The sequence below is a fragment of the Pungitius pungitius genome, chromosome 8 (genome assembly GCF_949316345.1).
Source record: "Pungitius pungitius chromosome 8, fPunPun2.1, whole genome shotgun sequence".
In the NCBI taxonomy this organism is placed as follows: domain Eukaryota; kingdom Metazoa; phylum Chordata; class Actinopteri; order Perciformes; family Gasterosteidae; genus Pungitius; species Pungitius pungitius.
This window is the reverse complement of record NC_084907.1, coordinates 18,223,127-18,247,561: the sequence shown is the minus strand read 5'-3', so window position 1 is coordinate 18,247,561 and position 24,435 is coordinate 18,223,127. Positions and strand designations below refer to the sequence as shown.

General features: G+C 43.6%; 2 protein-coding genes and 1 non-coding gene across 6 annotated transcripts; all 3 read left to right on the top strand.

Annotated features, from left to right (window-relative positions):
- The first annotated feature begins 5,087 nt into the window (after nucleotides 1-5,087).
- Nucleotides 5,088-5,160, top strand: trnak-uuu (transfer RNA lysine (anticodon UUU)). Its single transcript has one exon. It is a non-coding gene; the product is annotated as a tRNA-Lys (tRNA).
- Nucleotides 5,161-7,976: 2,816 nt separating this feature from the next.
- Nucleotides 7,977-20,217, top strand: pcsk1 (proprotein convertase subtilisin/kexin type 1). Its single transcript, XM_062563987.1, has 14 exons — nucleotides 7,977-8,673; nucleotides 9,885-9,989; nucleotides 10,086-10,208; nucleotides 12,767-12,913; nucleotides 13,743-13,819; nucleotides 13,946-14,034; nucleotides 14,729-14,901; nucleotides 15,199-15,411; nucleotides 15,501-15,601; nucleotides 15,699-15,932; nucleotides 16,769-16,926; nucleotides 17,012-17,145; nucleotides 17,244-17,405; nucleotides 18,099-20,217. The coding sequence occupies exons 1-14, from the start codon at nucleotides 8,485-8,487 to the stop codon at nucleotides 18,519-18,521; spliced, it is 2,328 nt and encodes a 775-aa protein (XP_062419971.1). The 5' UTR covers nucleotides 7,977-8,484; the 3' UTR covers nucleotides 18,522-20,217.
- Nucleotides 20,218-20,514: 297 nt separating this feature from the next.
- LOC119229407 (globoside alpha-1,3-N-acetylgalactosaminyltransferase 1-like) lies at nucleotides 20,515-23,760 on the top strand. Of its 4 annotated transcripts, none has more exons than XM_037489698.2 (4): nucleotides 20,515-20,671; nucleotides 20,985-21,029; nucleotides 21,736-21,792; nucleotides 22,152-23,760. In XM_037489698.2, exons 2-4 carry the CDS (start codon nucleotides 20,996-20,998, stop codon nucleotides 23,048-23,050), a joined length of 990 nt encoding a protein of 329 aa, XP_037345595.1. In that variant the 5' UTR covers nucleotides 20,515-20,671; nucleotides 20,985-20,995; the 3' UTR covers nucleotides 23,051-23,760. The 4 variants fall into 4 exon arrangements, with proteins under 4 accessions (XP_037345595.1, XP_037345593.1, XP_037345592.1 ...); XM_037489696.2 differs by lacking the exon at nucleotides 20,515-20,671 and adding an exon at nucleotides 20,679-20,807; XM_037489695.2 differs by lacking the exon at nucleotides 20,515-20,671 and adding an exon at nucleotides 20,679-20,828.
- The last annotated feature ends 675 nt before the right edge of the window (nucleotides 23,761-24,435 follow it).

Here is a 24,435-nt window from a genome sequence, read left to right as displayed (position 1 = left end):
AACTGACCGTGGATTTGACACCCACCAGATGAGGGGGGGGTGCCTCTGAGCTGCTTTTCAGGGAAACAGATACAACCCCCACACACACACACACACACACATTCAAGGGCCCACATGGTGCATGAAAATATTCCTGGTCAGGTGTCTAAAACTATTTTTTTGCTGAGCTTAACGAGACAATATGCAAGCGACTTATCGACAGGAACGTGCACGCACACACACACACACACACACACACACACACACACACACACCTTGGTTTGTGACCTGCAGGCCTTGAGCACACACACAGGTATAGAGACAAACGAACGCTTGTACACACCCTACTTTTGTACACGCAGCAGTAAGAAGAAAGCTTGTGCAACCATCCTGGCTGCTTAATTGGGAGTAAAAGGGAGGGGCCTGACTTTATAATCTGTCACGAGAGAGACAAGCTTTCCACATCGTCATGCAGTGAGATTAACGCCTCATGAGGACAATACCAGCGGGGAATGATACACCGATTGGACACCATGTTGAAACAATCAAGGCAATTAAGAAATGTTATCTTTGGCTAAAGGGGGGGGTTTCATCATCAAAACAGCTGTGGCAGCAGCAAAAAAAAGTTTGAGCTTCCAGAACGAAGGGAGTGTTTCTCCATGAATACATGACTAATAGATTTACTGAATCCTAAGGCCTGGGTGTTGGCTTTCTGAACCTTTACCTGCCCTACCAGTGAAGATGCCTTACGCACAACTGAGTTCGAACAACATGCAGCAAATTGCAGAAGCACAGCATTACATCCAACACTACCGCTTTTGACAACACAAATACACACTGTGCGCAAAGTCCGGTCGGTCCAGCGCCATTACTACCGCCGCGTTCAGGGCGTAGCTGTGAGTCTTCACCTCACCCATACTGTGCGTCTTTCAGGACGGGTCTTGGGCGCGGTGTGCAAACAGTCTCTGGGTGAGTCCGCCTGAGCCTTTTGCTCAGGAGTATTTTATTAGCACACCTTAGCAAAAAAAAAAGGAAAACAATGTACTGGGTATAAACGGGCCAGACATGAAACTCCTGTTTGTGCAGCACTCAGGTTGACTGATCAATTCAACCGAACGTCTAGCTGGAGTTGTGAGATCTTCCTTCCCCAATGCATGGCACATGGAGCATTTAAGGACGCCAAATACAATTCATTGGCATCACACAACTATTGCAAACTGTGCAATTTTTAAATAAAACTGAATGGCAAAACTACGAATCCCTGTTATGTGTCTTTGCCGAATCAATACAGGCTACACTTGAATTATTAGCATGGGATGTGGTTAACTATAGAATACTAATTACACTAATATGCTAGTTTGCTCTCTGAGAGGCCTACCATGGCACAATGTTGTCCATTTAGTGGCACGACGTGTTATGGATTCCACTATCATCTACTGCATTCCACAGGGGCCGTGCCACCATTAAAGTGGGCTTGGGAGAGTTGGGGAATAATAACCTGATGTGAAGGTGACCATAATCTTGTGAATATTGTGTTCGGTAAAGGAAATCCTAGTAGTTTATTTAGTTGTTGTTCCCAGGTGACTTATGACTCAATGGGAACATTATGCTTGCTGTTTATTTGACCCAACGCATTATAAGAACTGTGTTTCCACCCACACAAAGACAACAACTAATCATAGGAGTTGACATACAAAAACTATTGTTATTCATGGTGCAAAAAACAAACATTGCAAAAGCTCACAGTGTCCCATCACAGTGGTTGTTATTATGCTGCAGCACAAATGCTCTTTTCTACACTTTCATATAACCTAATGATATTTACCGTGTGCGGGAAAGCCCTCTGGATGTGAAACAAAAAACTCCATTAAATTGTGATGATGGAGGCCCGAGTGTCTCTCAGAGCGAGCACACAATGTCAACATGGTGCTGTATATCATCTTATCGGCCTGGGTGTTTGCATAGCAAAGGAATTGAGTCATTCAAGTGTGTTTTTCTCACCCTCCTCTGGACCTGAGGAATTTGAGGGAAAAAAACTAAAGCATACAGTAGATGACACTTATCATGCAGTATGAGCATGTTGCAACCCTCATGCACTTCTGCCATAGCTCATGTGTGTACACTAGCACAGAAAAATACACAGTCGGACACGCCTTTACAAAAGGCCAAATTACCCAGCGTGTAAATCTGGTTGCACCGAGGGAAGCAAAAAGATACGACTTGTGCTGCAACCTCACAAAGACCTAAAATGACTTCTACTTGTAAGACATTGAGTTAAGATTTGCACTAAAGCGATTTAGCATCAAGAAACCCTTTAACCTCAAAATTGAGAATAAGAGTGTTTCCTGAGAGAATAAAGTTGGTCAAAGTTACTATGTGTGAAAATGAATAAGGAAATGGCCAGATGTTATCTCTCCGCCACTGCGATTCAGATGTCCTCAATCTCTGTTCATCAACACCCAGCGAACTGGCTCAACTACGTTCCTGCAGAGGATACAGGGCTTCTGCACCAGCCAGCCAGCGATTATATAAAGGATTATCTACGTCATGGCCATTTGCAGATGCAAAACATTTACAGAATTTTCAAAAGACATCGTAAAGATGCCGGACAGGGGCGGGTCGGCTTTTTTTTTTTTTAAGATAAAGACGGATTCCTATCGAAGATAAAAGGTCTTGCTGGTAAAGATTCGAAGTAGCTCAGGAATTTCAAGATGAACTATTCCTCCCCATCAGCACCGGCTGGACAAGCAGCTCTTATCTGACGAATCAGGGTGTGACTTCACTCACAAGCGCAGACGTTCCATCACATGCACAGGAAAACTACAATCAAGTGTTGCCCTTTCCCTTAAGAAACACATGCGTGTGTCTACTTGGACACAAGTATGGTAGGAAAATGGCAGTTTCGCATTGAGTCTTCAACTTTTCCTCCTTGATACAAATAAACACACACACACACATGCACCAAGTGGATGAAAGTCAATGGAACTACAGGAAGCTGTGATGTCAACCTATTGTGTTGGTGCTTTATTAGTTCAACATCTGAGGAACGTCTAAATCAAATAAATTAAAAGTCCTATCATCTTCCTGCTATTCTTGCTTTGTAGTATTATCTTACATTATAAATAGCAAATCTCAAATGGCATTTCATTAAATTTCTGTTTGTGTAACTGAATGCCATTCGAATAAAGACATTTTATTCTTACAAAATATTGAACAGTTTGGAATGAGTTGAAACTGTGGCAACTCTGCAGCGTATTTGACATCGGATCTACAAGTGTGTGTGTGTGTGTCTCAGTTTAAACAGGAACACACACTCTCATCAAAGCATGCAAAGCCCGTACAAGAATGCAACTCCCCGTCGAAAGATGATCTTACGATGCATCCAGCAAAGCTCATATGACTCCAGACGGTGCTGGTTCACACAATATGAGAACACTGCTGCGTCCGGACATGTGGCAACGTTCAGCCCTGCGCTGTTTGAGAGTTTAAAAGTACTCACAAGACTCATCCAGTACGCCGCGTACGCCATGGAGGGGATCGGGGGAGAACAATGCCCAGATGTGACTTGCTTCTGCTCTGCGACTCTCTCACGGTTCTCACGTCAGGTTCTGGTCTCTCGTGCCTTCCCAAAGCGACCGAGCCACTCCCCACTCGCAACCACCTCGCTGTGCTGCCTGTCCTGTAGCTCTCTTCCTCTCTCTCTCTATCTCTCTCTCTCTCGACTCACATTCATGAAAATGCGTTCTTTTCTCCCGGGATGGTTATTCCGCATCACTAAAGCAGAACTAAACAATTTATATGAATAACCCTCCAGTCCCTCCCCCCGCCCGCATCCTCTCAGACCCATAAAGGCTTGTGCAACTTCCAGGGGTGGGGCGGCCACATCGGAGAACCCCGCTCACAAATAGCTTCAAACACTTAGACCGGATCGAAGCGTGGGTTTTTATAGGCACGGTTAATCGATCAGATATGCGCGTAAGCATGGCATTGGTGTCTTACGTGCATTGCAATCCATGCACGTTCGTGGAAACCTTTGACATTGTTGTTTTTGCATAAACCATTTGGGTCCATTTGGAGATTATTTGCATCTGCAAACACATTGTGAATTCGTACGATCAATTCGCCGCGTGTGTGACGTGCGATGGACTCACTTCGTTCGCCTCCTGGGGTTGTGTGTGCTGCCCGTGGCCCCGTCTCTTGCGTGGCATCTTTACCCCGCGAGTGGATTCGCTTTTTTCGGTTTGCTTTTCTGCGTCTTCGGTGCTCTGTCTGAGGATCGGAGTCTACAGCCCGATCTGCCCGCTCGCAGCAGAATAGGTTGCCCCTCCCGCTGAAAAAAAACTTTTGTCGTCGTGGTGACGAATCCAAGTACGCACCAGCAGATGTTTCAACAACGCGCGCGTCCGTGCGTGTGGCTTAAACATTTAAAATGTAGCTGTGGCAAGTCGAGTCTTGTACTTCGTAGTGATCTTTGATGTTCGAATACCCTGAACAAAACTGGTCGGAACTGAAATACAGAATTGGCACATGCGTTCACGTGAACGAGGAAACCAAGTTTGTGAGTCAGCACATGCGTTCACGTGAACGAGGAAACCAAGTTTGTGAGTCAGGTCCACACACACACACACACACGGTATTTCACCATGATAACCATGCATTCAAATGAATATGCAAAACACGAAGAACTGACACACTAGATGTTCCTTCACATGAGGAGACATGCCTCATAGAAGAGGGAAGAGTTGACTCATCGCCGACCGTAAACGCTCCTTTTCTGGCGGGGCGCTGGTGCCTCCTGGTGGGCAACAGCGGGACTGTACACACTTCCTATGCCTTTTAAAATACTAGGCAATATTCGTAAATTTCTTACAATTGGTTCTCAATAGAGAAAATCCCCAAAACCTCTTAGACTTCATAAGCTTGGAACACTTTCTTCTTCTCTACAGACACTACTCCGACTTTCAGATATTGACGAAACCTTAAATTACGACTATCTAAGTTGGCATTTTTATATATTTTATATATAAATATATGTCATTAACTGATACATTTTCTAGATTTACATTTATTATTTTTCAAAATGTATGTCTCTGCCCGCCTCAACCGAAGCCCGGATAGCTCAGTCGGTAGAGCATCAGACTTTTAATCTGAGGGTCCAGGGTTCAAGTCCCTGTTCGGGCGTCGATTTTGCAGCGTCTGTCCATTCGCCCGCGGAATGCGATTCTGGACATAAATAAATGAGCTACAGCTATTTAGTAATAATGTGTTGTATAATCTTTGCAATTTCATCAATATGCCGATTTACATCTTGCTAGAGAGAAAAGAGCCATTATTAGTACAATTAAAGCGCTATAATTTGTTTTGTGTTTTTTAGTCAAGTTATAGTCTGAAGAGGTGTGTCTTTAGTTTGCGGCAGAAGATGTAAAGACTCTCTGCGGTCCTGATGTCATCAGAGTGCTCATTCCACCATTCATGAGCCAGGACAGCAAAGAGTCGTGATCTTGTTGAGTGTTTTGCTCTCAGTGAGGGAGGAACGAGCAGCTTGGCAGACGCAGAGCGGAGCACACTGACTAGTCAGTTATCGGTTTTCAGTAGAGGCAGCTGTGATATCACTGAAACAGGATGGATGAAAGTGATTCTGAACGGTGATGGTACCCATCAGTCCGATGCCCTTCAAAGACACCGTCCATCTGACCTTCACTCTTCCTGATAACAGTACAAATGCCTGCAATCTGGTTGACTCCAAAATGGAATTTATTCAGATAGCAGATGACCTTTGTACAGCGCTTGTTGAACTTTGTGGACATGAATGAATGAAACGCCTCTTAACCTTTCTTTCTGTTATTATTCATATCTGCAACAGCACAACAGTTTTGTAGACTCGAGACTTCTTCTTCACTGTAATAAGGGACTACTTCTTGTGTAAAAGGGATGCATCTGTAAATACGATACAAAAACTTTATATTTGTACTTTCTGAGTTTTAATATTTAATTTCTACATTTATACAGATGTCTACTAATTTGTATTTCATCTGTACTGGTTTGTATAACTGCCTCTGTATGTTTTTACGTTTTCTACATCAATTTATAAATATTTCGAAATTTTGCAATAGAAATCCTTCTCTGTTAAATTCATGAAATAGCTATGTCATTGTGATCTTAAAGCATCTACTCCAGTATTTACAAGCTGAAATGGATTAAGCTCCCACTCTTAGACCTTGATTTTAACGATTGTTTTCTCTCTAGATTGCTTTAGAATTAAGTTTGGCAACAAACAATAGTTTTAGTGTTTGCTTGATTATCCACCTCCTTATCACACATACTGATTTTTGAAAAAATGTATATAATATGCACACAAAACACTACGTGGAATATAACAGATACAAAATACTGTAATGGTCTCTGAACCATTGCTAATCTCTGACATCAGTGGGAAGTGCAGTTGAAATCTTTACACCTATTTGGCATCCTAATTGACTTCGGTTGAGTTGCTGTGAGCAGGCGATGCGGCTCAATCTGCGTCATTCTCCCCCTAAAAGCAGCACCTTTCCTTCACCTTCTGGAAAAATAATTAGCTGACGCTTAGACCTCCGACCTCATTTGACGGAGAGGATAAATAAAGGCATCGCTTTTGTCTGTCGCTGTGTGTGTGCGTGGCCTCAGGTCAGAATAAGGAAGGCCGGATGAGTGCACTAAGACCCCTGTAGTGAAATACACACCATTGCAGCTCAGCGATAAGGGCAAACGGTATACGGAGAATCAATGAACACAGTCAAAAATCCACAGCCCTGTAAGGCAAAGCAAGGCTAATGTATTTGTATTTTTCTCATTTAAAATTATTTTAACAAGGCATTTCGAAGTGCAACCATTAAAGCCATCAAAACATCCGGCAAAATAAAATCTAAAAATAAGTTTTAAGTTTAAATTTATTAAATTCAAGGTCTAAATAAAGACAGTGTCAAAACCACAATCTCCGGCATGCATTATAGTCCATCTTGATAATATCTCTATGGCTCTTCAGCTGTGTGTTCCTGTGGGGTTGACTGAGTGCTCTGGTCAGAGCAAACAGATGTTGCTAGGTAATTGTGGATCATACTGCAGATCTGGTGCAGACTTGTTTGCAAATGGCTCGGTGACCAAAGGTATCAGGCATTATCAGTTCAAGTGGAACTCACAATGACTAACAAAATCAGCAGTTGATCTTGTATGTACTGCATCAACAAAAATGTGTTCCAGAGGAAAAAATAACCTCCACTCCTACAACACCTTTATCTTTGTGAAATCAGAACACAAAGATCCACTGTTTTCCAAAAAAAATCAACATAAAAATGCAGAGGACTAAAAAAGTTAAAACCCACAACACCTGATGCAGTTTAACTATAAGTGTCAGAGATGTTACGGTTTGGATCAGTCCTCTCAGAGTTTTAAAATATGTATATTCTGACCATCCCCACCACTCCTAATGCTGCATCCCGTCATAAAAACTGTATGTTGTCTATCCTCGGCTTTTATAACAGTTTTTTAGGACGAGTCAGTATCTTCAAAGGACATATTATTAATTGTATTTGGGATATTTTATTTATTTTATTTTGGTAATCCTATTTTTCTTTAAAGCGTGTGAATACTTCAATGCGTATTTGTGATTTTGGTCAAGCGAGCTGTATTCCTGTAGCAAATAAATGTCTTTGTAAATTATTGTTATTACTTATTATGATGTATTGTTGTAACAGCTGAAACCTTCACATCCCACTGTTTGCTTCCTGATGCGTCACCTGATGAGGAGGAGAGCGAGGAGCTGTCCGCGGTGCTGAAACCCCCCCCCCACCCCCCCCCCCCCCCCCCCCCACACCCCCACCCTCTCTCTCCTGGCGACGTGACACGTGAGCCCGAGGACAGAGAGAAACGTGTTGTTGGATCAAATATATATTTCATTTATCAAAAGCTTCAGAACAAAAAAAAGCGAGAGATTGTCTCGCGCAGATTTGAGGCTGCAGCGGAAGGACACGCGCCTCGTGATGATCATGATCATCTTGCAAAAGTGAGCAGGCTTGTTGCATTGGTTTTGCTGTTGTCTTTCTTCCCGGTGTCTCCTACAGCTCCAGGGACTAGCGGGGATATTTTTAGTCGGATCTCCGCCCTCCTCCCTCTCAGACATTCTCCCTCAAGGACTCGAACTCTCATTTTACCGAAGGTAGACGCCAAACTGACGTCAGAGCACCCGTAACGTGACGTGCGTACACCCCCCATCGCGACCACACACACACACACATACACAAGGCACACACCAGCCCTCCCCATCACTAGTATTTCCTCTCCTCTCTTCCAGTTTCTCGTCCCCTCCATCCCAACCAGCTGTTTTCTTCAGGAACCATCAGAAAACAAGGAGCCTTCTTTGTCATTTACCAAACATTTACACCTCGGAGTTGCGGCTGCTTTCCCGGGAGCACTCAAGCTGTTTGTACAGATATTTATATTGTTTTCTCATCGGCTTGAATTTCCTCTGAGATGGAAATGAGATGTCGTCCAGCGATGATGTGTTGTGTTTTCGCCGTCCTCTTCTCCGTGGTTTCCCGGTCGCTGGAGTCCTCTTACGTGGACAGGCAGTACCTGAACGAGTGGGCAGTGGAGATCCCCGGCGGACTGGCCGCTGCGGAGGCGATCGCCAAAGAGCTGGACTACAAACTGGTCCGACAGGTATAGGCATGGTGTCCCAATGTGAACAATATTATATGTATATATATGTGTGTGTGTGTATGTGGGTGTATTTTGTGTATGCTGGTAGTTCTGATGAATAGCTATTATTGATTTGGCGTGACGTCAAAGCAAGATGGGACGTGAATAATGTCTCATTTTAAAATCAAAGATCTAATTTAACAGCAACAAAACAGAAAAACCATAAAAGGAAAATGAATCATGAAATGTTAATGAAGCGTGCTGCCCACGGTAGGAGCCAAGCAATAGCTGTATCAAATATCCTGCTTTGCTTGATCAAGCCATCAGAATGGAAACTTGTTCCTTTTATGAGAGCACTAAACAACAATGTATATTTTCAGCACACTGCTAAATCAAGAGGAAGGTGGGCGGGGGGGGGGGGGGGGGGGGGGGGATTAATCAATCGATGACTCACTGTTTGCACACTTCTAATTACACTGGTTTTCACATCCAGTTCAGTTTGGCACGGTTCTTCCCGGTATTTCAGGCTGACTAATGTGGTCTTCTCCTAAACAAACACATGAATCACCATGAGGACAGCTGATTAATATGAAACCTGTGGCTCGGAACATCAGCGGGCAATGATTAACCGAACCGTCATGGATACCGAGGCGCACTTCAGCTCTGTCAGACGTATAATCTCAAACATAATTACTCAATAATCGGGTTCATTTTTAAACAATAGATTCATATATACAATGTTTTTGTCAATTTACAACAAAAGAACAAGAGCTAGATCTCATTGAATTAGAAGATATTGGACTTTACTGCCTAGCATCAGTCCATTACATGAAGATGGATATGAAGAGCTTTATTCTTCCCAAAGATGCATGTAAAGCATTATAATTCATACATGTGGACCCCTATTGTGCTTTTTTGATTGATTGATTTGAATGAAGGACACTAAAAACTTATTTAACATATACTGTATTTCCGCTACTAATCTGATTAGTAGCAGAAATAATAAGTAAGTATAGTTTATCATTCAGTCATCAAGGAAATTGTATCAAAATAGGGGCAGAAACAGGTGAAACAGTGCTGTGATCACACCTTTTTTCAATTTAACAGTTTTTTTTGTTGCTCCTCTATAAAACTGAATGGCTGAGGCTTTTTGTGAGACATAATGACGTTTCCGTGACGAGACGGCTGCTAATATGACATTTCCTCTCCGTCTCTTGCCTTCCTCTCTGCAGATCGGGGCCCTGGAAGACCATTTCTTGTTCAAACACCGCAATCATCCCAGCAGAATGAAACGAAGTGCCAACCACATCACCAGGCGGCTGTCGGAGGATGATCGGGTGAGTGTTCTCCCCCCCCCCCCCCACCCCAAACTTGTCTTGTTCTGTGTCTCATGTGTCTCATTTTAAAGCCCTTGTCCTCTCGTCTGCGTGTAGGTGCTATGGGCAGAGCAGCAGTACGAGAAAAGCCGCAATAAGCGGGCGTCCCTCGGAGGGTGCAGGGACTGCCCAGTGGATAAGCTGTTTGATGATCCCATGTGGAACCAGCAGTGGTACCTGGTGAGTCACCGATAAGATAATAATTCACACAAACACAGCAGATTAAGCATTGATTGAGAAAGTGCATGAGAAATTCAACAGGTGCCTCACAAGATTTATAGTTTGTGCTGGCTTAAAGATGCCTCTTTTTTAGGAACGCATTTGAACGTTGTGGTGTTTCCAAAGCTCCATAAACAACACACTTTTCATGTGTTGTGTCCTTCTGTTGTGTGGAAACGCGTGTTGCACGCAGCTGGTCTGCTCTCCCCTAAGACTAAAACCTTGCAGTGCTGGACAGCTCACGGAAGCCTGGTGCCGCCTGCAGGAGGCCATTCAGTGTGTGTGAATGCTCGGTATCACAAAGCAGAATGCATTTGTACGCGCACACAGACGCTTTGGTATGTTTGTATCCATGTGTGTAGAAATGCACTAAAATGGGGAAGCAAACATGAAAAAAATGTAACAATAGCTCTGGCCAAAAGAGCTATTTGCTAATTTGCTAATAGGTTGGAGATGAGAGGAGTGGAGATTATAATCCAGCAGGGTGGAATAGAATAGAGCCGTGCATTAAATCCCAAATCACCCTGAATGGGAAGGTTCAGCCCATTGAGGAAAAGTAGAACAGTCACAGCTGTGCATCTCCTGCCTGATCCATTACAAACACTTTATCCTGACCCTAAACCCACCACAACATCTATTTTCATTGACACCTTTAGTGATTGGAATCGTTACTCTTAAAATGCGATCGGCAACTTTTCAGCACATACTACTGTGGAGACAAGTGGATGCTGCATGTATTTCTTTTATAATTAATTTATTAGTTAATCAATTATTAATGCAATAAATCATTAATCTAAAAAGTTGCAGATTTATGTTGATTAACTATACATTATTTATCTTTGATTTGGGCTCTAAAAACCTCAATCCACTGTAATATGTTGTTGTGCCAATATATTTTATACATACTAACATCGAGCAGTGACAGTTAACCTTATTTACTAATAAACAATACACATTTTTTAAAAACCTCGATATCCATCATGTGCTTCTAATGGGGATCTTAAAATGAACAATAAACAATTGACTTACAGAAATGAGAGGGAGAAATTCACACGATGTTCTCTCAGCTTCCACTTCTCCCCACCTGCGCCAACCGAACATGAGTCATACGCTTTTAGGGAATAAAAAAACAATTGGGATGAATCATTTTTGCCGATAAGGGATGATGACACTAATGGAATTGGCCTTAAAGTGCCGCTTAGTATATTTCCACATTAGTCTGTGCTTGTGTCACTGCAGGAGCCACACAATTATTCATACAAAGCATTGTGAACCACTCTCCTTGTGGAGAAATAGCTGGAAGCAGAATCCAGTGTTTGCAAATGAAGGCGAACATACGACAAACACTGAGAGCGTCAGCCACGATGACATCAGAGTGAGGGCGGAGCTGTGCAACGAAGGCACTGGGCCTGATAATTTGATCAGGGAGTGACTCATACTTGTAGCTTTAAATTCCTCTTGCCTGCATGGCTGTGTGTTGAGGGGGGGGGGGGAGTTAATCCATGGTCTTAATTGTGCATCACGGGATCTCGTTGTGCTCTGGCACAAGTGTGTCCACTCTCATTTTATACGCGATAGCCGCATAATCGACTGTGTGTATGTTCTGTGTAACATTACATTTTATGCATTCTGTACATTGCATGGTCTGAGAGCCCCCTCAGCGGCTACCAGCATCCACAAGTGACTCATTTGGTGTTACACCCAAGCAGGCCAGCTGTAGATATGAGCTGGTCGGGAGGGGAAATCCTCCACAGCAAATGTGTGAAATCTGCCTTGAATTTACATACAATTTTGTCAGCTCCAATCTATGTCGTCCAAAGAGAAAAGGGGGTAAAGATGGCAGTGAGAAGGCAAGGGTAGAAACGGGGGAGTCAAAGTGCAAGCCAAGACGAGATAGAAGGCGATACATCACAGGGATGAGTCACGTCTTGGGGTGACGCTCTGCAGTGTCTGTGCATGATGCGCAAAGTGAGTTCTTTTTTTAGTCTTAGCTGTCTCCAGCTCTGAATCCTACTCTTCTCCAAGCAGACATGCATCGAACCCCGTTCACTCTCCCTCACTTCCTGCTGATTTTCCCTTTCAAACAGACGCGGTGCTCGCTCATTACAAGTGATATTCTATCGCCTCGTAGATTCGTTTTTTTCAAACTAATCCAACTGGGCCACTGAGCGTGAGTCGAGCCAGAGGCACGGTGGGTTGAAACACCAGTGCATATATTTCGGCACTGAATGTCATCTTGAGGCTTTAATGAATCAGGAGTCACAATAATACACAAAGCCTGTATGATTTTGAAGCCCTGGCAGAAATCTGCCTAGAAGTGGCCATAGAAGTGGACTCAACAGGCCAACAATTGAGTAACACTTTTCTGTAAAGGTCAGTGGAAGAACAGGCAGGCTGAGCGAGCTGGAGGAGTTTTGTTGACCTTTATAACGTATGAAATACTAAAAGAGCCTGTTTAGATGAAGCGCTCCGATTTAGCTTGAATTCTTCATGCGGAATTTTGTCATTTCATCCTCCAGCAAGACACAAGGACGTCTCCCTCGCTGCCGAAGCTCGACCTGCACGTGATCCCCGTGTGGCAGAAAGGCATCACGGGGAAAGGAGTGGTCATCACCGTTCTGGATGACGGGCTGGAGTGGAACCACACGGACATCTACTCCAACTACGTAAGACACCGTTTCCATGGAGACAGCCTCCGTCGTCTCAGCCTGCTGTTGCCACAGCAACGCTGCCGATGACACCTTAATAGGCGATTCATGAAGATTTTGTTGAATCTTCACAAAGATCTTTTCTGCCACTTTTTAAATTCCTGGATGCAAAGTGGGTGTTTGGCTCTAATGCAAATGTTGCTCAGAATATGAAAAGCTTTCGTTCTTGCGACAGTGTGAAAGAGCTTTTCAATCATTACAAATCAATGAAAGCGAGCAAAACTGAAAGGGAATGGAGCGAGCTTTCCTTTTTCCTTCTCCCCTGTCGTGAGGAACTCTGAAAGCATTAAAAAGGCACATCTGTGGTTGGGTTTTAAACAGTGCTGTTGCTCTTAGAAGGCGTCGCATTACCGACGCACAAGAAGGAAAGGGGAAAAAAGGGATTGTGGGAGGGAAAGAAGGAAATAATTTATGACAACAGGGTTGATGGAAACAACTCCCATTGTAATTGCGTTACGCTGATCGTAAGTGCTCAATCAACCATGACGCTGATCCTTAAATAAAGGCATATGAGCGGCGTGCGTTAACAGCAGTGATTATAAAAGGACTGGCACAGGAATCTGATTTACATCAAATATTAAATTGATCATGCTGTGAAGATGACACTGAGGCGAAGCATTCACTCTCCCACTTTCTACCCTCAGAGTCATTCAATAAGTGTTGTTTTACCATTCGGGAAACATCACTTTCTCCTCTTATCTCGTGTACAATGTGTCCCCATGACAACAGCCTTCGCCTCCGGTCTACACGGATGTGTAAACTCATTTTCTGTCTATTCTTTTCAAAGGATGCAGCAGCCAGCTATGACTTCAACGACAACGACCCCGACCCTTTCCCCAGATACGACTCCACTAATGAAAACAAGTGAGTCGAACTGCCGAGAATTGATCGTGGTCATTTTGTGGCACGGGCTGGGATGCTACATGCTGATCATTTAGTGAAGTGAAGGTGTTCAATTAAGTGGTTATTGAATGTGTCATTTTCTCTCAGACATGGGACCAGGTGCGCTGGAGAGATCGCCATGCAGGCCGACAACAATAAATGTGGTGTCGGAGTGGCATACAACTCCAAGGTTGGAGGTGAGAGCTTCTTTTGTTTCTGCAAATATCTATTTGGGTATTTGTACTCCATCACATTAACTTTACTTTATATCGATGCTGTTTTACATGAATGAAGAGGAATCACTGCTGTGAGGAATTTAGATGATCAATGATTAAATCAGTTTGAGTGTAAATCAAATTACAAAAGAATGCATGAAAACTGAAGGCTTTTTTCTTTTATATAATTCAAATGTTTTCATGTCCATGAACTTTAATTTATTCAATTTATAGCCAGAAAGGAAGGAAGAATTCATGATGGAGATCTGATTTTATTTAAGGTCAAAATGCCAAATTTACTAAGCTCCAATCAAACTATGCGTTGCAATATTTAGGTTGAGGCTGAGAGCATCTGAGGCTGCTGCTGCAGCTTAAGAAACAAAAATCACACATTGTGTTGACCTTCAACAAAACTATGTTTTCAAACCCTTGAGACAGAGGCTTCTTTCATAGATTTTATTTTGTTTTTTTTCTCTTTATTGACTGGTATAAATTAGCAAAATTCACAAGAAAATAATCATGCGAGTCCGCCCTGTGAGTTCAACATTTATTGAGAAGCCCATGATTCACACTTCCACCAAGTTTCATGAAAATTGTGCAAGTAATATTTTCCGTAATCCCAGTAACAAACAAACAAATCAACCAAACCAAACCAAAAGCACTGATATTCCTGCAGGGATCCGTATGCTGGATGGGATCGTGACTGACGCCATCGAGGCCAGCTCTATCGGGTTCAATCCAAACCATGTGGACATCTACAGTGCCAGCTGGGGACCCAACGATGATGGAAAGACAGTGGAAGGCCCCGGACGCCTGGCCCAGAAGGCTTTCGAATACGGTATCCAGAAGGTAAACACACTTGGCGATATGAACTCAGCTGGTGGGATCCGAAACAGAGGTTCCTAATGGGAGCTACTATCTGCAAAAGGGAATGCAATCAAATGCATTTAGTGTGCATCGGACAGCGGCTGTTTCAATCTGGTAGTAGTAGGACGTCTAATACCATGAAACATTTATTGCCCTCATGAATATTATTAATATACCAATATCATGGCAGCAGCAGAATGTTTACGAGCCATAAAACGCCATCTGACACAACAACCTATCTGGCGTCTCTCATCGTCTTCTGCTCCCTCCCTCCCGCAGGGCCGAGGCGGGAAAGGCTCTATCTTTGTCTGGGCATCGGGTAATGGCGGGCGCCAGGGCGATAACTGCGACTGCGACGGCTACACGGACAGCATCTACACCATCTCAATCAGCAGTGCCTCACAGCAGGGCCTGTCCCCGTGGTACGCGGAGAAGTGCTCCTCCACCCTGGCTACGGCGTACAGCAGCGGAGACTACACCGACCAGAGGATCGTACGTAACTACGCGCGTTTTAACCCGAGAAGCGTTTCATCTCATTCGAGGTCATCTCAGTACGGGAATTGTGTCACACCTTTTTTCAGACGAGTGCCGATCTGCACAACGAATGCACTCAGACTCACACGGGAACGTCGGCCTCCGCCCCCCTGGCTGCTGGGATATTTGCCCTCGCACTGGAACAAAAGTAGGCTCTGCGGTCGATCGCCATCTGCGCGTGGAGTTCTCGATGCGCTCCCATGAAACGACTCACTGGTTGGCCCTCTGTGTCCTCCCTCCCTCAGCCCAGATCTCACCTGGAGAGACCTGCAGCACATTGTGGTGTGGACCTCAGAGTTCGACCCCTTGGCCAATAACCCGGGCTGGAAGAGGAACGGAGCTGGGCTGATGGTCAACAGCCGCTTCGGCTTCGGCCTTCTCAACGCCAAAGCCCTGGTGGACCTGGCTGACCCGGCCACGTGGAAGCACGTGCCAGAAAAGAAGCAGTGCATCGTCAGGGACGATTCCTTCCAGCCCAGGTATGAGGCTGGATCACAGCTGCTTTTTAAATGGTACACGGCGTATACATGTATTCCCGAAGGCAAACAGATGAAACAAAGAATCTGAAAAAAAGAAGCATCTGTTCCACCAGCGTCATGACAATAAAACGTCTCAAGCCTGGGAGGGCTTCCTGCGTTATTAACACAAATCCTTTTTTGACAATATTTCAAATCCTTCATGATCGCAGCTGGGAGCATTTGAATGTGAGGTCAATCATACACTCTGAACATTCATTAATGTTAATTGTAAATAGGATTAAATATGGGAATCTAATAGCTGCCAAGCGCGGACAGAAACACAAGGTCCCGTCCATTTTCCCATCCTTCATGGATTAATAATATCTCAAATGCGATCGAAGGCTAATGCCCAACTGCTTCACCTTTTCCGCGATACAACCTTTTGATTTTACTTTGTTACACCAGCACCGACACACAGTTTTCTCATGACCTCGCTACATGCCTTTCTAATCCCGATGCTTTGTCTCAACGCTGAGTGGTGTAACCCTCTCCAGCTTCACACCATCTACAACATTGAAATCCTTTCATTTATGTAAAGAAAAGAAGAGGATTCTCTTTTTTTCGCAAAAGAATGATAAAATATGTATATCAATCTTTTGTTAGATATCAACTTTGGATTTTCATGTTCCAAATGTTTCCCAAATGTGTGATTTGCATTTTCTGACAGTAGCAAGTAATGTGCGCAGTACTTTGTTTATCCCCCCCCCGCACTGTTTTTCCAGGAAAGTAATGAGAACATTTCAGGGAACCACATGTTTGTGTCTCAGATTTCCCCGCTAATCCGATGCATCCCACAGGGACCTGAAAGCAGCCGGGGCAATCACGATAGAGATTCCAACGAAAGCCTGCGTAGGGCAGGGGAACGCAGTGGTCTCCTTGGAGCACGTGCAGGTGGAGGCCAGCATCGAGTACAGCAGGAGAGGGGACCTGCACATAACGCTCACCTCCCCAGCCGGTAAACGTGCACACAAACTACAAACAGACTTTCACATTTGAGCGAAACAACCAAGTTGGTGGCTGATTTTTGGATATTCCCTCAGGCACCAGCACAGTGCTGCTGGCTGAGCGAGAGAGGGACACGTCCGCCAACGGTTTCAAAAACTGGGACTTTATGTCTGTCCATACATGGGGCGAAGATCCTGCTGGTACATGGACCATACAGATCACAGATACTGTAAGTTACACAGAGAGCATATTTGGCTTTTTTTGTATAAATCCTGAACCTCTGCTTGTTCTTCCTGAGATCTAAACAACATTGTTTCCCCCTTAAAGTCGGGCCGCATGCAGAACGAGGGTCGGATTTTGAGCTGGAAGCTGATTCTTCATGGAACATCAGAGAAGCCAGAGCACATGAAGAAGCCGCGAGTGTACATTCCCTACAACGCTGTGCAGAATGACCGCCGTGGTGTGGAACACATGGATGACATGATGGAGGTGAATACAAACACTGTGAAGGAGTGTAGGATTGAGTGAGAGTAGGAATTATATGTTGCCTTATTTATATATATCCCAAATCAATAAATTTCTCATCATGTGACATGGAGCTACAAACTGATGCCAATTATCAGCGTGCCGCTGTGCTCGCATTGACAATGCTAACATGCTGTTTTTTTGTCTTAGTTCAGCATGTTAGCATCATTGACCATTTTCATGAAACCAAAAGTAGAGACTGATATTTGACCTGACCTGTTGCGCTTGAGGAAAAGTCACATCATAACCCAATGCATTTGCAGAAAAAACGCATGGCTATCCTTATAAGGGTTTATGAAAGTTGGGGGCTGACCTATCTTGAAACCGGAAAAATTCATTTTTGCTGCGTGGTTAAAGACCCACTTTGAGGCAGTCATGCAGCGTTGTACTCTGTGGTGTGTCAGCACTCTGCGACATCACTGCAGGTGCAACAAAGCCCCCGTCTGACCTAAATAGTGAGTTATTCTAAGTAGTATATCAATAGACGTATGCATATTATTTATAACCTTTTATTATCTGTTTTGTTGTGTTGATTTTTCAAATAAATAGGATACAAAATGTAATATGACACCAAAATAAACGTATAAAAATGTGTTATTTCAAAGGTTGCATCATGCGCCAATAACATGTCTCCTCTCTTTCTGTCTGGTCACACAGGAGCCCACACAGGCCAATTCACCTCCAAATACTGAGCCTGCACATGCCTCCCCTCCTTCCAACCCAGGGAAAGAATCCAAAAAGCCCTTAAACGCACCCGCCTCCCCCTCCCTGGCCCTTCTGCGCCTCCTTCAGACGGCCTTCAACAGGCAGACCCCCGGCCTCCCTCAGCCAAAGTCCGCAGCCAGGGCCTCCTCCGCCTGGAGGAAGCTGCAGCCGGACCGGAGCATCTCCCCGCCTGCCACAAGACTCCCTCCTCAGATGTTATACCAGGCTCTGGACATGATCAACAAGTACCAAGGTCCCGAGGACAGTGTCTACAGTGACTACAGTGATGGCTTCTACAGCATCAAGCCGTACAGGCACAGAGACGACCGACTACTGCAGGCCCTGTTTGAGATGATAGATGGTGACCACAAGTGACGGAGAGGAGAGATAAGATATAAGACCAGGGGGAAGCGCGGTAATGTGTTGGCCGGGGAGCCGAGGAGAAGGCAAAGAGAGGAGAGAAGCAGAAGGTATCTGGCGGGTGGAGGAGAATACGGGAAAACAAACTCTTTCACTCAGTTCCACTCCCCCCCCCCTTCCCAAAAAATGCTGCATATAAGATCTCTTAACCTTCATTTGCCAATCACCGTTAATTCAAATTAATTTCCAATCCACGCGTCCTTCGAAACACAGACTTGTTCAGGGCCTCTCTGCTACAAACTGTATCTCCATGTAGTGACAGTGAAAGCATTTCATCGTAGGAAAGGAAGGCGAAGCATCATGCTCTTCTCCTCACTGCCTGCTCAAGCATGCTACCTTTAGAATAGAAGTTTTGTATTACTATCTATATATTATCTATATATTATACAAGACTATGATTGTAATATGGTTTTGAAAACAATTGACATCTAAAGATTTCACTTCAAAAAACGTTTAGTTTCTATTTCTATTTATTTCTATTGGCAATGTGTTTAATGCTATTATGGGGAACTTTTCACTTCAACCACTTTGACGACAACACTGACACAAAGTCATTAAATGAGAGTCAGCATAAATTCAAAATGAAACAAAATTTTGATCAATAAGCAAATTGAAAGGTTGAAACTGTGTTAATTCTCAGGGTGTCAACAAAGCTCAAGAGAGTAGGAGAGTCATATTCTGGAAGTATTAAGATACATATTTAGTGTGAACAATTATAGACTATTGAAGTATGCAGATGAGACATATATAGTTGATATGGTATAGAATCAAACCTTATTTAAAAAGAAAAAACACCATTGTAATAATTCAGACAGTTGGAGTAGCTATACATTCAAAGTGAGAAAAAAGAATCTTCTTGTGCTATTTGTTTAATTTTGTATGAGTACAATGCTGCATTAAATGAAATATTTTTCTAAGATCCTCATAGTTTATGAAAATAATATATACAGTATCAAACCCTTGAACACTTTATTTTCCTGTGGCATGGTTTCCTCAATAAGTGCATCACACTACATATACGTGTAGTTATCATAAGTAAAAAAGAACACTGCCAAAATCTTTGCTGTGAAAAAGTTTCTGTGTGTTTCAGTGAACATACAAATGGCTAACATGTTGCTTGTTCATCATCTGCAATATGCCAACTACAAAACAGTTCCTTATACTCTGGAAGAATCATTGCTTTAATTTTCCTTCTCTGGTATAATATATTTGATATCATTAGATCATGTACTCTGTAGAATAGGGGCTCTGCACCACAACCTTCAAGCACATTCATTTTGAACGCCTTAAAACATGCTGTAATAAATTTGCGTACTCATCTCCTCATGGTATAGATATATTTACAGATGCTAATGTAAGTGTTTATGACATGAATAGTTATGAATCTTCTATGCAGAGTCTCTATCCTCCAGCTTGGAACTGCCTGCCCCCGCTTTTCTGCTAACAAGGTGACATGAAATAGAAGATATTTGGGAAGCTTCACCCTGTAATTTATCCATTTTTTCGTGTAGCCTGTGCTGTTTTCTTCATGTTTTTGTTTTTGACTGATGCTTCGGTCCAAAGTTGTTTACACAAACCAATATTATATTTCAATTTCTGTATGCATATTCAAAAAAATAATGAGATTTATCTTAATAAACTGCAAAGTGACTTCTTGAGTCTGTTTGGGTCTCTAGCAGAGTAAAATCAGTAAATGTCTAAAGTATCTGTAATAGATGCATGAGAATATAAGGTCTAGAGATGTAATTAGTTAGAATGAATGAATTAAGAGTTGTGGTGTTTCTGCTGGACTACCGTGCTAACTCACTTAAAAGATAAATGTAGATGGATGAAAACGTTTTTTCTAAACACACTCTGGGAGCTCCATACTCCATAGCATTTCCTAATGAGTGCCTCCACCTTGTGGACAGAAACAATACTACATATTGCTGACGTGCCCGGAATTATGTCTTTGAAGTCGGGCAAATTCTTCTCATAACAGAAACAACCACAGACAGAGCAGCTGAAATGTGTAAAATGGGATTTTTGAGGTTCTCCTCAGAGATTACAGCGACCTCCAATCATCTAACATTCACTGTCTTCAACACGAGTTGGAGGAAAAGAAGGTAATCCCCCACCCCTCTTCTCCTCCCTGTGTCCCAGATTCCTCACACATCTGGTTGCTTTGTGTTTCTCCAAAACTGACTACGTCAAGGCGGAGGGAAGAAGTGGGGGTGGAAAATATTATAAAAGGGAGGAAAAGTAAGTGAAAGAGGAACCAAGGTAAGAGAATAATCGTTGGAGCAACAAAGTGAGTTGAACAGCGTATTTGCAGGAGGAGAGAGAGAACGCAGGGGAGAAACAGTGGGAGCAAAAAGAAAAAAATGTATTGGCAAAAATATCCGGCCACAGACAAAGCGTTGTGTGTTTATCCACCAGCAGGTCACAATATGGCGCTTTTCCCATTCTGCAAGACGGCCACAGGTCAGTAAAACCTCAGCCACTGCTCCACCTCTTCTGCTCGTGTCACATCTGGTTGTTTTTCCGCTCACCTGTCATTGATCTGCGACTGCTGTACATGTACACGCTCAGTCAAAACACCAAAGCTGATCTCAGATGTTGTGCATGATGTGTTATCTGATCCTGAAAATAAGTCCAGAAAGGCAATATACATCCTTGACCGATTAAAGACGTACTATATGTACTATTTGTCCCAAACTTCTTGGCCGGTGAAAGAACATGCCGGATTGTATGTGTGGAAAACCAAGATAAGATCTTCATTGACTCACATGTGCCTCTACTTAGCTTCTCTCATGTAATGTGCAACTTGTGATTCTCTTTGCACAGCCTCACAAGCACAGCCTCAGATGACACAGTTTGTATTTGATGTCAGATGTCGCTGCTAGGTCTTTTTTTCTCATCCTTCTTTATTTCTAATGTAAAGATAACTTTAAGTACTGTCTCAACATATGATATCTGTATCTCATTGTCTCTCACTGGTTAACAGTTCTTTGTGATTGTAATATTTAAAAAATAAAGACAAAAGGTCCCACACATGCTACATTGTATAGATTATGTGTATATGCCTGCAGCACATAACCTATATTGCAAATGCCTATAAGATTTAATTTGATAACTTGTATGGTTTTGTTTCATTGAATGTACATGTGTATGTGTGTCCTTCAAACAGGACCAGTGACGAGATGGCAACTGGTTCTGTACTGTTTGATCTTCTCTCTTATCATATGTAAGTTTACCGTAGAGTGTTTTCTACTTTAACACGTGCCAGAACAATAAATGCACATTAAGTAGAAAAGCTTGTGGCAAAGTGAATGTACTACAGCTTTGTTGTTGCATGCTTGGCAGATCCTGTTTTATCTTGACAGTAATATATTATTGAAAATATGCTGTTATGTATTTCTTGTAAATACTCCAAAACTGGACATATGGTTGAAGTTAAAAAGCCCTTTCAATTAAGGCCAGTTGTGATCTGATCTGGGATTTGGATTGAACTGGGTGACTTTTCTCCAGATTGACAAAAGTGTACACGTGTACCATTTTTCGTTTTGTTGCGATAAAAAGTAAAACTACGTTCTGCCCCATCAGACTTCCTCAATGGACGTGAAGCGGCTGTCGGCGTGGAGTCACCTCACCCTATCTTTCGTGCCTGGGGACTGGACAGGGAAAGAGCAATGAGAGACATGACGGCCATCAAGGCGACAGCACTAGAGACCCCTTGGGGTGCTCCCTTAGTGTGGGGTGACACGCAGGCCTCAGCCCTGCGCAGGGCTAGATTTGCGCAACGGGGAATCCGTATTGGTCTGCTGGCCCTCGTTGTGGGAACTTATGCCCGGTTCGTGCAACGCTTCATCACTTCAGCCGAAACCCACTTTCTCCCTGGTCAGATGGTCACCTACTACATTCTCACGGACAACCCTCGCACTCTGGACCCGCCCATCGAGGTGGGCCCTGACCGTTGGCTGAAGGTGGTTCCTGTTGCAGAGCTGCCCGGGTGGGAGAGCCTGGCTCGTCGGCGGATGGCCCTGCTTGCCGATGCCATCCGAAACCCAATTGGCAGCGAGGTTGAGTACATCTTCTGTGCGGACATCGATCAGGAGTTCGTGGCCCCTGTGGGAGAGGAGATCTTGGGGGACCTGGTGGCCACATTGCACCCAGAGCTCTACGGGATGCCGCGAAAGGAATTTCCTTACGAAATCAAAGAGGTGTCATCAGCTTGGGTGGAGGAGGATGAGGGAGACTACTACTACACCTCTGAGTTTTACGGGGGGCTGGTTTCTGAGATGTACAGTCTGGCTCGAGCCGGTTCTTTGCTCATTCTGCGGGACCAGGCTAAGGGGGTAATGGCCAGGGGCCTCGAGGAGAGCTACTTAAACCGCTACTTGATCGACAAAAGGCCCACCTGTGTGCTTTCCCCAGAGTACAGCTGTTGGAAGAGGGCCCTGGCTCCTGATGGGCATGTACAGAGGCTGGTATCATCGGGATAGAAAATGAATGACTTATGATAATCAGAATGGGAATCAATGCATAATGTGGGTTTCTGCTGGCCGAGGAGGAACGAATGTGGATCTCACCCCAAAATGACAAACTGGTTATTGGTTTTGGTGTCACATTTCATTTTGGTGAAGGTGCCTGTAGTGTAATGACAGGACAAATGGGCAAAAGAGGGCACATGTCGCAATAACTTCTATTCAATTTCTACGTAATAACTTGTTTTCCTGTTCTATTAGCCATTAAATGTAGCTTGCAATCACACACAGGCAAACTACACTATCTGCTCTCAATTAAAGACCCATTTGTGTAAACAGTTTGTCCGTGAGCTATCTGTTCCACAGCAGACAAAAAAGAAATTGACCTGTCTCTTAAAACGGAGCACTGTGCTCTCCATTAATGTCAGCCCGGGAGATACTGCTCCAGTGGCTTTGTGGTCAACAGCGATAAGAGTCAACAGTGTAAGTGCACACTTTCCCCATAGTGGCCAATCATTAACTGGAAGAGCTGCTGTTTCAAGGTCTTTAAATACCAGGTGGGGGGAGAATGGGTTTAACGGGATGCTGTTTCTCCGGGTTACAGAAGCTGCCATGTTTAAGCCTCGGCTGACACAACAATTGTTTAGAATTTAGTACTAGTGGTTCAGGAAGTTATTAAGTGTTTTTCATTAAAAAATGTTCTCTTCCACACCATGTGTAGGAGTAAACTTAAGTGACCTGAGGTTGGTGGTTGTCTGCTTATCTCTCTTTCCCACACACAAACACACAAACACATGCTACCACGTTCACACTGTGCTTCTCTTCCTTTTAATGGGAGGGTTAATCAGCAGCAGATGGCTTTTCTCCCTGCCAACAGAATCTGTCCTGAGGGATAGATTGCCACGTGGAATGAAGCTGGAGGTAAACTTCAGAACATCCGTGAAAACTCACTTTGTACTAAAATCAAGAAAGAAAAAAAACAAAACATTTGCAGACACACAAACCCAACACAAATCCTTGCTTTTGTAGAAAGGGATGTGTTATCTCGCTGCATTTGGGCATTTTAAGGTGGAGGTCTGAGGGGATAAACCCGCTTTTGGAGCAAGCTTCAAGTGGCTTGCGGATTTTGGCCCTCGAGTGTTTGCTTTATTTCTCAGTGTTAGAAGCTGAGTTGAGAGGGGCCAAGTGGGCGTACTGGTAGTACAATTAACTGCCAGTCTAGTCCAAAAGCTGTTAGCCAAACAGACCACAACCTGTTATCCTCCCGTTGTAAGGCGAGAAGATGGAGGGGTTCGGAAATGCATTCAGCACATGCACGCAACATAGTGTCCAGTTTTCTGCAGCAGAATGTCAAAAAAAAAGCCATAGACAGAAACTCACTCACTCACAGATTGCATTCACAA